Here is a 15,738-nt window from a genome sequence, read left to right on the forward strand (position 1 = left end):
TGAAAGAAGATAAATATAAACTATCAATATTATTTCATAATATTCTATTTCCGCTTACACTTTATTTTAAGGTGTCCCTGTTACAGTGTAATTATAAATTTAAGAACTGGGTAATATTAATTAACATACTATTGGGATAGGATTAGGGTTTGGTTTAGGGTTAGTAACTATGCATAATTTTATAATGGTTATTAAAATAAGAAAATAAAATAAGAAAAATAAGAAAATCATTTTTATAACTATAGTAAGTACATGTGTAACAAAAACACTAAAATAACATGTTACCCTATTTTTCTATTCCATTATTAAAGGTAAAGTGGAAAAATTATATATAAATATATATATATAAAATTATATATATAAAACATTGTCTATGCAATGTTGTTTGGAACCCATTATATATATATTTTAATATTATATATAATTATTATATTATATAATATTATAATATATACATTTTTTCCTTTCTTTATTATTCTTTTTGGAAATATCTTTTTTTGTGTTCCACAGAAAAAAACAAATATTTCACAAATGCTGTCTAAACTTGTTTGGCAAATTCACTTGTTCAGAATAAGTGGACAGCTTTTAGAAGATTTTTGTTTCATTGTGGTTTTGTTTGTTCCTCCCGAAACAAACTAAACAAAGAATAAGTGCGATGCCCAGTGCAGTACGCTGTATCACCTTACGGGAAGTTATGACTAATGGCATCACCACAGTGACTGCGCGTTTCTCTGACTGTCTACTGACCAGCATTGTTTTTCATTACAAAATGGCATCAACGTTTAGATTAACAACACAATTATAATTGTTGCAATTATCTCATGTAGGAAGGTCTGAAAAAAAAGACAATCAAAACATCAGCCTTCTGTATCCTCACAGGGTGTCACATTGTACAATACAGAGAACTAATTTTCAACGTAGGAGGTCAGAAAAAAGGCATCACTTGTGAACAAACAAATGCCATGTTCCCTTATGCATTGACAAGCACTCGAGCAAACACATGTCATAAAAGGCGGACTAAAGCCTGTGCTGCACACCTGCTTGTGCGTCATCTCTCTGTACAGCAAAATTACATACAGCTGATTTCAGATGAGCTTCCTCTCTGGGGAAGATTTTGCATTTTATAGATTTGTCAAAATGACAGCAATATTACTCCATCAATTTGGCATTACTTCACACTTTTATCTGTAAAAAGTCGAGGGTCACACGCTTTCCCAGTACCCTCGATGGTCATGGCCTGTTCTGCAGAGCTGGGTAACGGATTACTTTCAAACGGTCACAGAGGCTCAGGTTTCAAAGCCAAGCCTCGCTGATAAACGAGTGGAGGCAGTTGTCACCCAGGCAGGGAGCCCTCCATCAGCAGTGTCTGAAGAGTAAGAGGGCAGGGGTTTCTTCACAGACTCGCTGCAAGCCTGGCGTCAGTCGCTCCAGGATTCACAGAGCAGCTATTTAAGGGTGATGACCATAGAGAAGCCCACGTGGAGAAAGCACAGCCTCGTGTACACACTGTGAATGTGTCACATTCACACATACAAACCACACTCATTCGCTTTCTCAAGCTTTCCAGACTATGGAAGGCCTGGCTTATATGGCACAGAATAAAATAAAAAAATAACAGTTGCTAAACTTGGATGGTAATAAACAGGAATAAAGGGAGGAATAATCTAGAAATTATAATATACACAAACCACTGTTTAAAGGTTTGTATAATAATAATAATAATAATAATAATAATAATAATAATAAATGTTTATTGAGCACCAATTCAGAGTAAAAAAAAAAACAAAAACAAAAAAACATTTAATAATATAAAAAAAATATAATAATAATCAAATAAATGCAGCCTTGATGCACATACGAGGCATTAAAAAGCAAAAAAAAAAAACATATTTATATATTTAGAATAAATAATTTATTGGCATATTAAACGTTAAAACATTGTTAAATAAATTTTTTTGCAAATCACAAATTGAAAATCTATTTTGTTTTTAGCTTTTAGTGTTTTAACTTTAATATATTGAACTATAGTATAAGAATACACTATACTAGAATATTTGCTGTGTAAACTTTATCCTGTCAGCGATAATGTGAAAATAATTTTTGTGCATTCCTAGTTGAAATGAAACGAAAGGCAGAGATATAAACAGTGATCTCAGGACGTCTAACGAAGACTGAGATCATTCAAGGTGAGGGAGAATAACTGTTCGAACAAAACCAGCAAATTTTTTCACATGAGACATTTTCACACTGGGTTTTTTTTTTAAGTAAACTTGACAAACACAGAAAGGAGATCCTTCCTGTGGAGTGCAGAGGTGAAGACATGCACAATTACAGAGGTGAAGAGGGGCATTGTGGGAGGAGACTCACAGGTGACCAACGCTGACAGACACTCTGTCATAACATCTTGATCTGCTTTCAGGAGAGAAGGTCAGTCATTTCAATTTGCACTGAATTTAAAGGAATAGTTCACCAAAAAAAAAAAAAAAAGAGTATATATGTGACCCCACTGACTTTCATAGTGATGAAAAAACAGCCCTTTCAAAACATCTTCTTTTGTGTTTCACAGAAAAAAGAAAAAATGTCAAACAGGTTTGGTAACAACATGACAGTGAATAATGATGACAGATTTGACATGTTTGGGTGAACTATCCCTTTAAGATATCATGTGGCTTCTTGCTAGTCTAAACTGGGTTTACATACAATATTAAACACATTCGTTTTGATCTGGAAAAACAGATTTTCTGAAAGCTCTGACTCAAGCATACTGTTAATACAGCATGAGCACTATATATTTTGCATGTGTGTGTCCGAGTGAGCGCTGAGCAAAACTGAATGGTCATGGAGGAGGACTGTATGAGCCCCAAGATCTCAGCTCAAAAAGAGAGTTGTTTGTTCATTGATGGATAAGTGAGTGGCCAGGTAACTCGAGCTCCTTCCCCCTTCCTCCACTCCCCTCGCTCAGTGTAACGGGCACTGATAAAACCCTGGATGTTCCCTCAAACATTTCAGGAAATGAAAGTTTGAAACATGATCCGGCTGCGCCAACATCTCCTGCTCCGAGACAAAAGAGGCTCACAAAACCTGGCGGATACTGTGCACCTAACAGAAGATGGAGGGAAGAGTGAGATGAGGGAGAGAGAGGTGGAAAAAAAGAAGGATGCCAGAGAGGTGACTCAAGGAGAAGGTGACAAAGTGAAGAAGTAAAAGCTATGCATTTAGATGATTTCATGCAATAAAAGTCAAATATTTTAGCAGTCACATAGCAGTCGCAAAACCAAGCGAGTTCTCTTTTTCTTTCAGTTCTAGTCCACGCAGCTGTCCCGTTTCTCTATGCTCGGAATGTTTAGTGCTGTCTGTCACTGCTTATTGCAGAACTGGTCATGCTTCACTGAAGCTTATCCTGAGAGTTAAATGAGTAACAAAGCATAAACTCATAAGGTGAGACAAACTGGAAACACCTTTGAAGTCCTCCACGTCTCGTTCACTGAGACAAGCCCGGGCGCCTCTGTGTGAGAAATTAAATCAGTGCTCCATCATCTCTCCACTTCATGCTAGCAAACATGATAAAGAATTTAACGGATCAACCACTATCCTGAGTTTATCAGTATCCTATGCTCAAAAGCAAGTATCTATTATTCTGTCACAACAATAGCATTTTCGACCTCAGGAAAATTATTGATTATATATCGACTATTCAAGACACCACAAAGTTTATGTATTCATACTTTCAATACTTGAAGTTTGTATTAACTCTAATTTAATACAGAAAATTAAATTATATAAAATTTAAATTAAATATATTGTTGTAATAGTATTGAATGATTACAAATAATTTTGTGCAAAACTTCCTCAACTGATCTTTGGTTCCTTTTATGTCCTTTAACATCCAGGGACTGAATTTATTGAGCCATTTCACTGCGATGTCAGGAGAATTAGACAAAGCCTTCCTGCCCTAGTGAGTGTTCTTCACTCATATCCCCACGGAAGAGGCCGCTTTAGCCTCATTATCACCCGCTCTCAACTAAAGGCCCGCCGGGTTCAGTGTGTGGGACGGGGATGATAATGAAGAGGACAGAGTTTCAGCGGCTCAGTCTGCATCCGCTGCTCCTCAACCAAAATTATTGGGCTGCATGAGGAATTAGCTGTTTCACACTATATTTACAGAGACTGTAAAGAAAAACTAGTATCATGTTTTTCTATGATGAACCATAATTTGAATCTCCTTTGAATATATTCATAATTTGAAAGCAGGATGATGTAGAAATGTTCTATTTAAAGAATAGATTCCATTGATAAGAATCTTTGAATATATAAAAGTAGAAAACCCACAACAAATTGTCCTAATGCACAGTCCATGAGAGACTTTATGCTTCTCAGTGGTCTTTCCTTTACAACAGAGGTTTTCTGGTCTTGAATGAATCTACAAGCGCTACACCAGGACTTGTTAGGGTTCATAGACCGTCCTCGGAGAGATACAAGGAGCAAGAATTAAGTACGGTGACAGCTGCAGAAACCAGAGACCAGAGTTATTTATAAAACCCCTACTGTAACATTTCAAGTCAGCATCCCTCCTCAGACAAGTGCACTTATTAACTGGTGCCACTCATCATGTGAGGAATCTATGCATTTTGCCAAGAGAAAAACAATCCTGAGCATGCATGAAAATTTGTATTGTATTAGTATATTTTCAAATAAAGTATCTGGCAAAAAAGAGACTGTGCACAAGCAAAATAAAAAATAAAATAAAAAATCCATTAATCAATAATATAGGAAACAAGACAAAAAGATTACTTATTGCCTCATTTCCCATCACTGCATCTGTAGTGGGATTTATGTGCTGTCATACTAACAAGCAGCACTAAAGTCACATGCCATCTGGGCTGCAGGTTTGAGGTGAGTCTCTATGCAAAACAACAACAACAACAACAACAACAAAAAAACTTCTGAAACTCATTTTACAGATTTCCATTAAAATGCATAAGTGGGCTATATATGATTGTTTAAGGGAGTCATGGGATTATCTAGATCTGTGCATCACTTGTTTCTTATGGGTTTTTTAGTCACAACCCACCCATTGTGTTTTTCATTTGTTGTTTTTTCATTTTCATTCAGGCCTTTTAATTTTCATAGGACTATCTGACTGACAGTAGATGTAGTTGCTAGTCCATACAGTCAGTATGTGAAAAACTGTTCAAATATCATAAAAAATTGATTAAAAATATGGATGCAAAGTGATCCAAGCTTCCATTCGCACACCAAGTCCATCCAGGACGCTACATTTCCATAAGTCAATAGTTCATTAGTAGATCTCCATCTTTTGGTCATAACTGTGCATTACACAAGAAAGTCAGAGCTTGGAGTTTCTTATATTGGATTATTCTAGGTATGATCAAAGTGACGAATTTAAGATGCAGTGTGTGATCAAAGTGACGCACAAATCATGTAGTTTATAAAGTGTCCAGACTGAGAACTTAATTGTGGGATAAAAGTGAAATAACGCAAGCAAGGACCAGGTTTGTTTAAGAAATTGCAGCATTCTGCTATATTTGCCGCTCTCTAGTGGACAGAGTTTGTATAACAGTCCATTCGCAACTGTGGAAAAAGTTCATTACTGATGCATCATGAAACAACACAAGCAAGATCTGATAAAACGAACTCCAATTATATACAAAAAAATAAGAACATCCATTTTATATTCACGAATTACATCATAATTACTTTTATTTTAAATAAATATATAACGTAAAATAGAAAAATAATGCCTTTTTCTTTGTTCGATAAAGAGCACATAGGCCTACTTATTTAGTAACTGTACCTTTAAAAAAATTCATTTTCACAGTAGGTAAGTCTGTTCTGCAGATGAATGCTGGAGACTGTAACTTTCTAGTTCCATTGATCCCTGTCGGATGAAAAGAATGGTACACTACAACAAGAACGGTTACTAACAATACTTATGTTATCGACTACATCAAGGCACAATAATGTAGGCTACTGTGCACGTGCTGTAATTATGTCGTCTGCCGCTTGAAATGCTCGAGCCCTCTACAGCAGGATGGATTCTGATTGGCTGTAAGAGTTTTAATCATTCTAAATCAACACATGTTGTGCCTTTATAGTTATACTTGTAATGTGAACACTCCTATTCTTTTAAATTTAGAACGATTTTTAATCTTTATCGATGTAGTTGCTGTCGTTCTTTGTGTGAACAGGCCTTCAGACAAATGCAAATCATTGCAAAAAATCATATGAAGATTGCACAGGCACTGGCCATGGTGCTGAAATTGTGAAATTGTACAAGACTAATGAGCTACAACAATGGGGAGAATAGATTTACAGGAAAGCAACTGTCATTCACAAATAGCCTATGGTGAAATAAAAAAGAACAATGTGATTCTGCCTTGCAGTATCAGGATAATCGATACATATATGTAATATATCTGGAACTACAAGAGTTTGTTACTTTTTAGCCACATAAATAATGTTCTAAAACTACATTTGTGATTCTTAAGATAACCTTGCCTTTCTTCATGAGATGAGAGCTATAGCACTGAGAGGACAAGGCCATCATAGTATTAATTGAAATGAATTGCTATTTTAATCATAACATAAAACTGAAAATGACATAAGGAATGGAAATTCATACATTCTGAGGCAAACTTATCCGACATCTGAACCCATAATGTTCATATATGTAAAATTTTTCATTTTGCAACAGTTGTTAATGTGATTTTTTTAAATTAAGATTTCATTTTTATGCCCATTTATATATATATATATATATATATATATATATATATATATATATATATATATATATATATATATATATATATATATATATATATATATATATATATATATATATATATATATATATAAATTTTTTATCTAAATTAATATATGTCCAATGGAATAAATGTAACAATTACTGCTTAGACGAAAAGTCAAAAATAAGAGGAGCAAAGCAATTCACTAAACGTGTTTATTTCGATTTATTGCCATCTATGGCCAAAACGAAAATTAAATATGAGGAGGACGTCTTGCACCAGGGGGAGTATTATAAAAAAAAGCCTACATATACAAGTCATGGACAAATGTTTTGGCAGTGACATAAATTTTGTTTTGCAAAGTTTGCTTTGGTATTTGTATATTATTTTTCCACATGTTTCTATTGTATACTGAAAAACAATGATAAGCATATAATAAGTTTTGAATGCTTTTATTTGCAAAATAATATGTGTCAATATTGATAGTGTTGACCCTTGTTCTTCATAACCTCTGCACTTTGCTCTGGCATGCTGAATATTAGTTTATGGGCCAAATCCTGGCTGATGGCGATCCATTCTTGCCTTATTAGTCCTTGAAGTTGATCACAATTTGTGGGCTTCTGCTTGTACACTCGCCTTTTGAGGACTGACCAAAGGTTGAGATTGAGATCTGGGGAATTCCCTGGCCACAGATTCAAAATGTGAATGTAATAATCTTCGAGCCACTTCTTTATCGCTTTTGGTTTGTGACATGGTGCTTCATCATGCTGGAAAATGCACGGTTCATCACCAAATTGCTCATGGATCGTTGGAAGAAGTCGATCTTGCAGGATCTTTTAATACCATTCTTTATTCATGGCAGTGTTTTTGGGCAGAATCACGAGAGAGCAACTTCACGCATGGATGGTCTCAGGATGCTTCACTGTTGGCAAAACACAGGACTCATGGTAGCGTTCACCTTGTCTTTTGCAAAAATTTATTTTGCAGATGTCCCAAACAGTCAGAAGGAAGCTTCAATAACTTTACACCAGTCTTCTGCGGTCCAATTCTTGTACTTCCTGCAGAATTTCAGTCTATCCTTAACTATTTTCTTGGAGATAAGTGGCTTCTTTGCTGACCTGCTTGACACCAGGCCGTTGTCCAAAAGTCTTGGCCTCACTGTACAGATGCTCTCACACCGACCTGCTTTCATTCCTGAGCAAGCTCTGCACTGCTGGAGACACAATTCTGTAGCTGACTCCTCAGAAGGAGACGTCCTGGTGTCACTGGACACTGGGACATCCTGAAGACTTCTACACTGCAGTTGAACCTCTCTCCTTGAAGTTCTTGATGATCCGGTAAATGGTTCTTTGTGAGGCCATTTAGATGCAAAGCGATGATGGCTGTATGTGTTTCTTTGGAGGTAATATTGTTAACAAGAACACAATGATTGGAAGCGCTTCTTCCCTCCTTTTAGCAAACAGTCTGCTCTTACAATCTAATTAGTATGCTAGTGATTTCACCTACTCATTCACACTTTTGTATGTTCTGCTGGTATGATTGGTCAGTTAATGATAGCTGGTCATTTTGTGTCAGGATCAAAAAACAGTCAAATTTGTTTAGTTTTTTGTGAAAAGTTCTCTTTTTTGGCCAATGAATCTTTTAACAATTATTTAAAATGCATCTGATCACTCTACACAATAATCTAGAAACAATGAGAATAAACACAACAGCTTAAAAGGCAAACTTTGCAAGACACAACCTTTATGTCACTGCCAAAACTTTTGCCCATGACTGTATATAGTATATATATATATATATATATATATATATATATATATATATATATATATATATATATATATATATATATATATATATATATATATATATATATATACACACACAACGAATGTGCATTTAAATAAAAAAAAAACACGGAACATAAAGAGTATAAACCACACAGCCCACCTTGCTTTCTCAATTTAGCAACATATACTGCAGCTCTAGAGCTCGTTGAAATCCACGCACTCCCGTTGACCAATGACAGTTTTGGGCTGCCATCTGCAGTGGTAAATCTGCTGCTAATTACAAATGATAACACTAAAATTAATCACTATCCTAAAATTACAAAATTTATTTAAAAATCCAGTAGGCTAATCCATCCAGTCATCAGACAAATGGGAAGTGTTTCACTATAAATCCAATCTCTGAATCGACAGTTGCAAAGTTTAAGTTTTTGCTTACGTTTAGTTGGTTCTGGTTTAGTTAATATATAATCTAAATTAGGTTAATTTCACAAAAACATTAAACCCTGAAACCGTTTTACAAAAATAAATTCATATTACTCGTAAATGACTCGATAACATATTTATGTATATTATTGTTTTGTTGTTGTTTGCGCTAAAGGCTAATCAAATCAGCAAAAACTAAAATGTGTTCATACTGGTTCTGCTCTAATTGAGCTACTTTTGAACCCAGAGTTTCTTTCCAATAGCTTCTTTAGGAATCCGAGCAATAGTGAGGGCAGATTAAAAACAAGATTGAACAGCAGAGGGCGCTAAGCTCTAACAAAGACAAACATAACGTCTTTATTGTCTCCGTGTTTAAGAGAAAACATAACAGGCCTATATTCCCTCTCAAAGCACCTGCACTTTTTTTTTTTTTTTTTTTTTTTTTTTTTTGCATTACAGAGTTTACCCTGATAGCCTATTGTATTTTTTAATTTGCATTGTGCTATTTCTCTCTTCCAAAAAGCAATAAAGAGAATGTTCAAATTGATTAATTCTGTGCAAATTCGCTGCACACAGTGGTAGATTTTCGACGCAAAAAGGGCAAACGAAGGGCATTTTCTGATAAATAATTGCAAAGTAATTATTTTTCCACAAAAACACCCGAGCCACTTCAACTGTAAAAATCATAATAACACCGTATGTTGTTCTTTAAATCAATGTAAAACCGAGTATTAAAGCAGCTATATCAATGTGAAATACATCTTTGTCTTTTAGTCAACAGAAGGATCGTTAACAATCGTATACAGCATGTTTTTCCTTATTTTACTCGGACAATGTAGGGATGCTTGCTTTGATGCATCACACCACCCAGCTTCATTAAGCCATTTGAGTTGTAATTAGTCCATTGTTTGGGGACTTGCAACGATAATCGTTCTGTTAATGTATTAAGACGGGACAAGAGCACATGGAGAATGTGATGGTATTTATATAAAAGATACTTTGGCTCTTCCACACTTCATTTTAGTAAAGGCAATCAATTGCATGCTTTCTGGCCTTGAGCACGACAAATCTGCATAGTGTTAAGTTCACAAAAACACATGGAAATTGTTAAACACCAGGAATCCTCAAATACCTCATTTAGTTTTAGTGAATGCAAGTCCCTGCTCAATTTAAATATTGATATTTAGAAGAAAAATTTAATTGAAGCCAGCTAGAAGCGAATATTTTTAAGTTAAAAAATAAAAAATAAAAAATAATAACAATAATAATAATAATTAGGCATATTTATTAAAAAAATACTACTTTTGTCGGTGGAGTCTTTGTGGCAGCTAATGATATGAGGAATACACATTCCTCATACTTTTCCCACATACACACACATTAATTACAGCATATATTTTTCGATATCCTATTGTAATAAATATGCACTGAAAAAGTATTCTTGAAGCACGTATATGAAGAGAGCACCCCTTAACCCCAACAGAGCTTTGAAGAGCTCACTATTGTTCCAGTTGGGTTTGAGAACCGGTCATTACCGCTGATTAGCGCTGAAGAGTTTGACAACCTTATTGACTGTCAAAAACACTCTTTTCTCCTAATCTTTCCGCTTTTGTCCCTTTGCACACTCAATAGTGTGCTCTCCATTCCCCAACCATATTTATGCCTCTTTTTCCTTCAATTAAAATCTGTAAGCCAAGGATTGACAGACTTTAAACATAGCCTGTTTGTCCTTCCTTCTCACAACAAAAGTGGCATTGAAGGAATCTATAAGTAATACAGTAATTCAGTTTTTCTGTAAGCAATCAAAGCACAAACAAATAAGTAAATCAGTAAATAAATTATAGCATTCGGTTGTGCATTTTCGAAGTTTTCGATGCTTTTGATCTCTGGCTTGCTCGTTTTGAAACCGAGGCGCTTCGCCCTCTCGTTGACCTTCTCCTGTCAGAAAACATTACGGGACGGCAAAACCAATCACACGGGGCGGTTAACGCGTCTGGACACGCAGTTAGCTATCAGGTTAAACACACCACTGTAGCCTACATTTACCGAATACTGGTAATAATAATAATTTGTAACTTATCAACAAAATGGTTGTCGGGGAAAAACAAAACAAAACATGAATTTAGTTTAATATTGGTAGTAATTGATGAGAATAAGTCTGTATGGTTACTTTGAGCATCAAAGTTTTATTATAATAAGTCCTTTATTCACTAAAATCTTCACTATGGGCGTACATGCTCTAAAACGCGATCGTCTAACATCGAAAATGACCAGAATTGAAATGACCAAGCAAATAAAAATGAGATTCTATAAGAGTAACAATTTAATGCGTAAACACCTTAGAAAACCCGGGAGGTCAAATGTTTCACCATGAAGTCCTTTTCAAAATTAACCAAAAGTGTTAAATATCATTTCTGTAGGGGCACATAGGCTATTTGTTTGAGGCAATCGATTACAAAAGTAGATAGATTTTTTTTTCCCGCGTTTGCCCCCACTTTGCTCTCACAAAAAGATAAATACATTTTGATGATAAAGCATTCCGTGAATCCCAAGATTCCAGGCTGGTGTAACAGCCTTAAAAAATGAATAAATTAAATGAAATGCAATAAAAAACACGGCCTTTGATACGTTAAGGCAGGCACTAATGTGCTTGTTTATCTTGCTGATTGTCTGTCTCGATTTCCATCGTATGTGTTAATTTTTTCATAGTCTTCCCTTATAGCCCCTCGGGCCGGTTCGGTGCGATGTTAGATGTCACATTCGCTGTCACTTGAAGTGATGGAGATGGCCGACGCAGCGGCTTTGCTCGACAGGCTCGCTTCTGGGCTCGACGCGTTCCCCAGTCGGTCTACAGCACCATCCTCTCCAGTTAGGGACCGAACCGAGCCATTAGACAACACCTGCTGCTGGAACCTTTAAAAAAAGGAAAAAGGATGGTGTTCAGATGAAGGATTTTCTATTAAAACTCGTTTATTATGAAATGATGTTCTGCTTATTCCCGGCTCCAGGTTTAGCCTAGGCTACTAACGGAATGCCCCGGAAGAACACGATAGGGATGCTACAGCCAATGCGCGCAGCTGTTGTCTAGAAATCTGTTATATGGCTTCGTTTAATAAAATGAATGGCAATGTAAAAAAAAAAAAAAAACATTTTATTGGTCTAAACACATTTTAACCATAAATAGGCGGATGTTAAAACAATCTATAGGCCTACATTTTTAACAGTTGTGATTCAATATTACCCAATTTAACGTTGTTAATAGCATATCCGCTTATAAATGTAAACTTAAAACAAAATACAGAACACAATTTGTCAGAGGTAAATTAGTGAGAAACGTTCCTTATTCGCTTTAGCTACTACAGCGAGCACCTTGCACAAAAAAAAAACAAAAAGCTTATTGACATCACGGTAGAAGTTCTTCAATTCACAGCTGAACTGTCGAAATCAAGATTAGTTATTGGCCTAAAATGAAAGTAAGTATCGTTTAATCTAGGCTGCATTTCTTATTCTCTCGTTAATTGTTATTTCGCATATCAAAAAGGACTTTTACCCAGTGATGTAGACTAGGCCCAAACCATAATTACACACACAAAAGCTAGCCAATGAGTTTTAGTCGTAAGTGACAAGTAACAACATTTTGTTGCAACATGTGACGGCACTTATTATTATTATTATTTTTCAGTAATAATGTAAATAATAATAATAATATAAACAAAAAATAAGTCCAGGAAATGTCGGATTTAAAACAAACAAACAAAAACAAAAACATACAGCTAAAGTACATACTAATATTTGGTGAGTATATCGATCTTTTATTTTATTATTAATATTATTTTTTGGTATAGGGTGTTGGTTTATTGTTGACAAGTGACAGTAGGCAATGTTATGCTTTAGCCTATAGCCTTTCCTTTATTAAATGTGTATATTTCGTTTAAATTATATATTTTAGTTTATATCCATTTTATAGCTAGAATATGAAATATTTGCTCAATATGGGCCCCATGATTGAAATGGGAAACACACCTGTTTTTAGCGGCTGCGGCTCTGTCCCTTTGTCTTCGATTTTTAAACCAATTCCCCACTTGAGTGGGAGTGAGTCCCGTAGCTTGTGCAAGCTCTCTCTTTTTACTCGGATTCGGATAAGGATCCTGGAGGTACCATTCTCGAAGTAAATGCCGGGTCCTTTCTTTAAAGCAGTGCGTCTTTTGTTCTCCATCCCAAATTGTTTTAGGCAGAGGGAACTTCTTCCGTACCCGATATTTGTCCACTGGTCCTAGCGGGCGGCCTCGGAGCTTCTCTGCCTCCTGGTAGTGTGACTCCAGCCAAAGTGCTTGCAGTTTGGAATGAGACTCTTTGGTGAACTTGTGGTTCTCCAGAATGTGGTAAAGATCGCGGAAATTCCCAGTGTGGAAGGCTACGATAGCCCGAGCTCGCAGCACAGATTCATTTCTGTTGAGCACCTCGCAGGCAGCGGGTGCCACGGGCAGCGACCAGAGGAATCTGCCGAGACGCTCGATGTCTCCGCTCTCTTCCAAAGTCTCGCATACCCCCGCTACCTGCTGGGGACTGAAATTCAAAATTGGCAACTGAAACATGAAGGCTTCTGTTTCCCCCTCGCAGTCCTCTCTACATCAAGCACAGTTCCGTGCTTTATGCGGCTTTTCTCTTTCTCCCACGGTCGAATCCAGACAAAAAGGCAATTCCAAAATCAGCTGATGAACGTTAGATGATGTAAAGAAATAGATATCGGTCGCTCGGACGGTCTGAGGCTTCCTCGAGAGTTCGAGGGCACGAGCTTATAGCACAAGAATGATGTTTTTGAGGAGGGAAAAGACGTGCAGTCCGCTTCTGATTTTCTATTGGACTTGGCAGTTTGGTTGCGTGGTTTCGCCTGTCAATCACTGTCAAAGGGGGGCAATCACGCGGAACTGAGCTTGAGTAGATTTCAGCACCTCCCAGACCTCGACAGCGCCTTTCAGAATGTAAACATCAGCGACCTCTGCTTTTACCGAGTCCCCGCGAGTTAATTAGCCTGTACTCGATTGCGTATTTTACGCAGATTTTAAGTTAAGTTTATGCGACGTTAACTAGCGTACTTTCTGAGAATTTTAAAACCTAATGGAAGGTACAGTGTTGTCTCATCTAGCACAATATGTTATATTTAAGCTGTCACTCGTTGGCCTTTTTATAGTCTTAACACAGGGGAGGACATGATTGGCTTTTTATCGTTCTGAACAGGCGAGCACAGGCGTTTCCGACGCGCGAATGTTCGGATTGAAATGACAAATAACATTAAATGAGATCATCCATTAGTCGTGTTGATTTTCCGAAAAGAAGTCAGTCGTCCACCCCGGAGTCTCGCTTGTGAAGAATTATGGCCGCTGACACAAAAAGGAAACAAATTAGGAAAGATTCGTTCAGTTACGCAGTCAATGATATGAGTTCGTAGACATCTGACAGCTCAGCGCAACAGTCACAGGCCTGTCAAATTTAATATCGCGCTGTTTAGGATGAAACGAGTCTTAACTGGACAAACCATCCCGCCTTCCAGCTGCACGTGGACACGAGTCTGCTGATCTCTGCTAACCAGTGGCTACGCTAAAGACTATTAACAGCTTACATAAGCAGTTATAATCGACCATTTCAGCAAAAACTAGGCCTATTTTAAGCAAATAATTTCGTCCTAGGTATTTTAATTGCTTTTTTAATTGACATATATTTTGATTAATCTAAACTGTTCTTATATCACAACACTTTGCATCAATGAAATATTCTGAGTTAATTTGGGGATTAATCAGGATTTGCAATATCATAAAAAATGTGGTAGGCTATCATATCAGCTGCAGCTCGCATTAAATAAGAAAACGCATGGATAGCGCAGATGGTTTGAAGTGTCGGGTCAGATTATTTCACGGCTGGCTACAGTGGAACAGTTCATTCTGACGGAAAGCCCCTGATATTATTTTCACAGACCCACACATTTCATTTGAAGAAAATCCTTCGGGCCCTTTTTGCATGATGTATGAGCTGCCCGTATCTCTGATTTTAGAATGTGTACAGAAGCTGCTCATTTTCATGCACTGTAGTCCCGACATGGAGACGGATTCTTCTTTACACCATCAAGATTAGCACAATTTAACCTGCACACCATTACCAACAAGTTACATTCGAAACAAATATCTGTAAAACTGATCATAAAATTAATTCAGCTAAAGCAATAACAAAATACTATTTATTTATTATTTAAATATTTCATAATAAAAGAGGCATAAATAGCATAAAAAGCTAAAATATAATCAAATCTATGGACCTCGGATGCATTTATTAATTACTTAATAGTTTCATTAATATTTAATATTTAATATTTAACTAATTTAAAGCAACAGAAACTTTTAAAATAAGAGAAAATAGATAAGAGAAGCCCCTTCATTTTACATTTCAGTAGGCTATATTTGTCTGGAAAACATTGAAGGTTTCATCAGAGATATGTTGGTTATAGGGTTTGAATTGGCCCGTACTCCACACCGTGGGGCCGTACGAGTATATGAAATAGGAAAAACGTTGTTTTAGTGGCCTGACAAGTTTAAGCCTTTAAACATTTAAAGGCCCATTCATATTTAATGGTATTTCTTGTTATTTTGAAATAGCCAAACAATTGCTTTTGTGTTGCTCCAAAAAGCGTCACTGCCTATAGGTTCAGCTGTGTAAAGAAGTGACAGACGTTCCTGCAATTACAGATTTGATAATATTTTCAATTG

The 15,738-nt window shown here is 36.2% G+C and overlaps 1 protein-coding gene across 1 annotated transcript; it reads right to left on the reverse strand.

Annotated features, from left to right (window-relative positions):
- Positions 1 to 11,285: 11,285 nt before the first annotated feature.
- LOC127938170 (homeobox protein SIX6-like) lies at positions 11,286 to 14,098 on the reverse strand. The gene is made up of 2 exons (XM_052534608.1): positions 13,004 to 14,098; positions 11,286 to 11,893 (listed from the first exon to the last, which is right to left on the reverse strand). The coding sequence occupies exons 1-2, from the start codon at positions 13,573 to 13,575 to the stop codon at positions 11,728 to 11,730; spliced, it is 738 nt and encodes a 245-aa protein (XP_052390568.1). The 5' UTR covers positions 13,576 to 14,098; the 3' UTR covers positions 11,286 to 11,727.
- Between the last annotated feature and the right edge of the window lie 1,640 nt (positions 14,099 to 15,738).

This window comes from Carassius gibelio, chromosome A20 (assembly GCF_023724105.1).
Source record: "Carassius gibelio isolate Cgi1373 ecotype wild population from Czech Republic chromosome A20, carGib1.2-hapl.c, whole genome shotgun sequence".
Classification (NCBI taxonomy): domain Eukaryota; kingdom Metazoa; phylum Chordata; class Actinopteri; order Cypriniformes; family Cyprinidae; genus Carassius; species Carassius gibelio.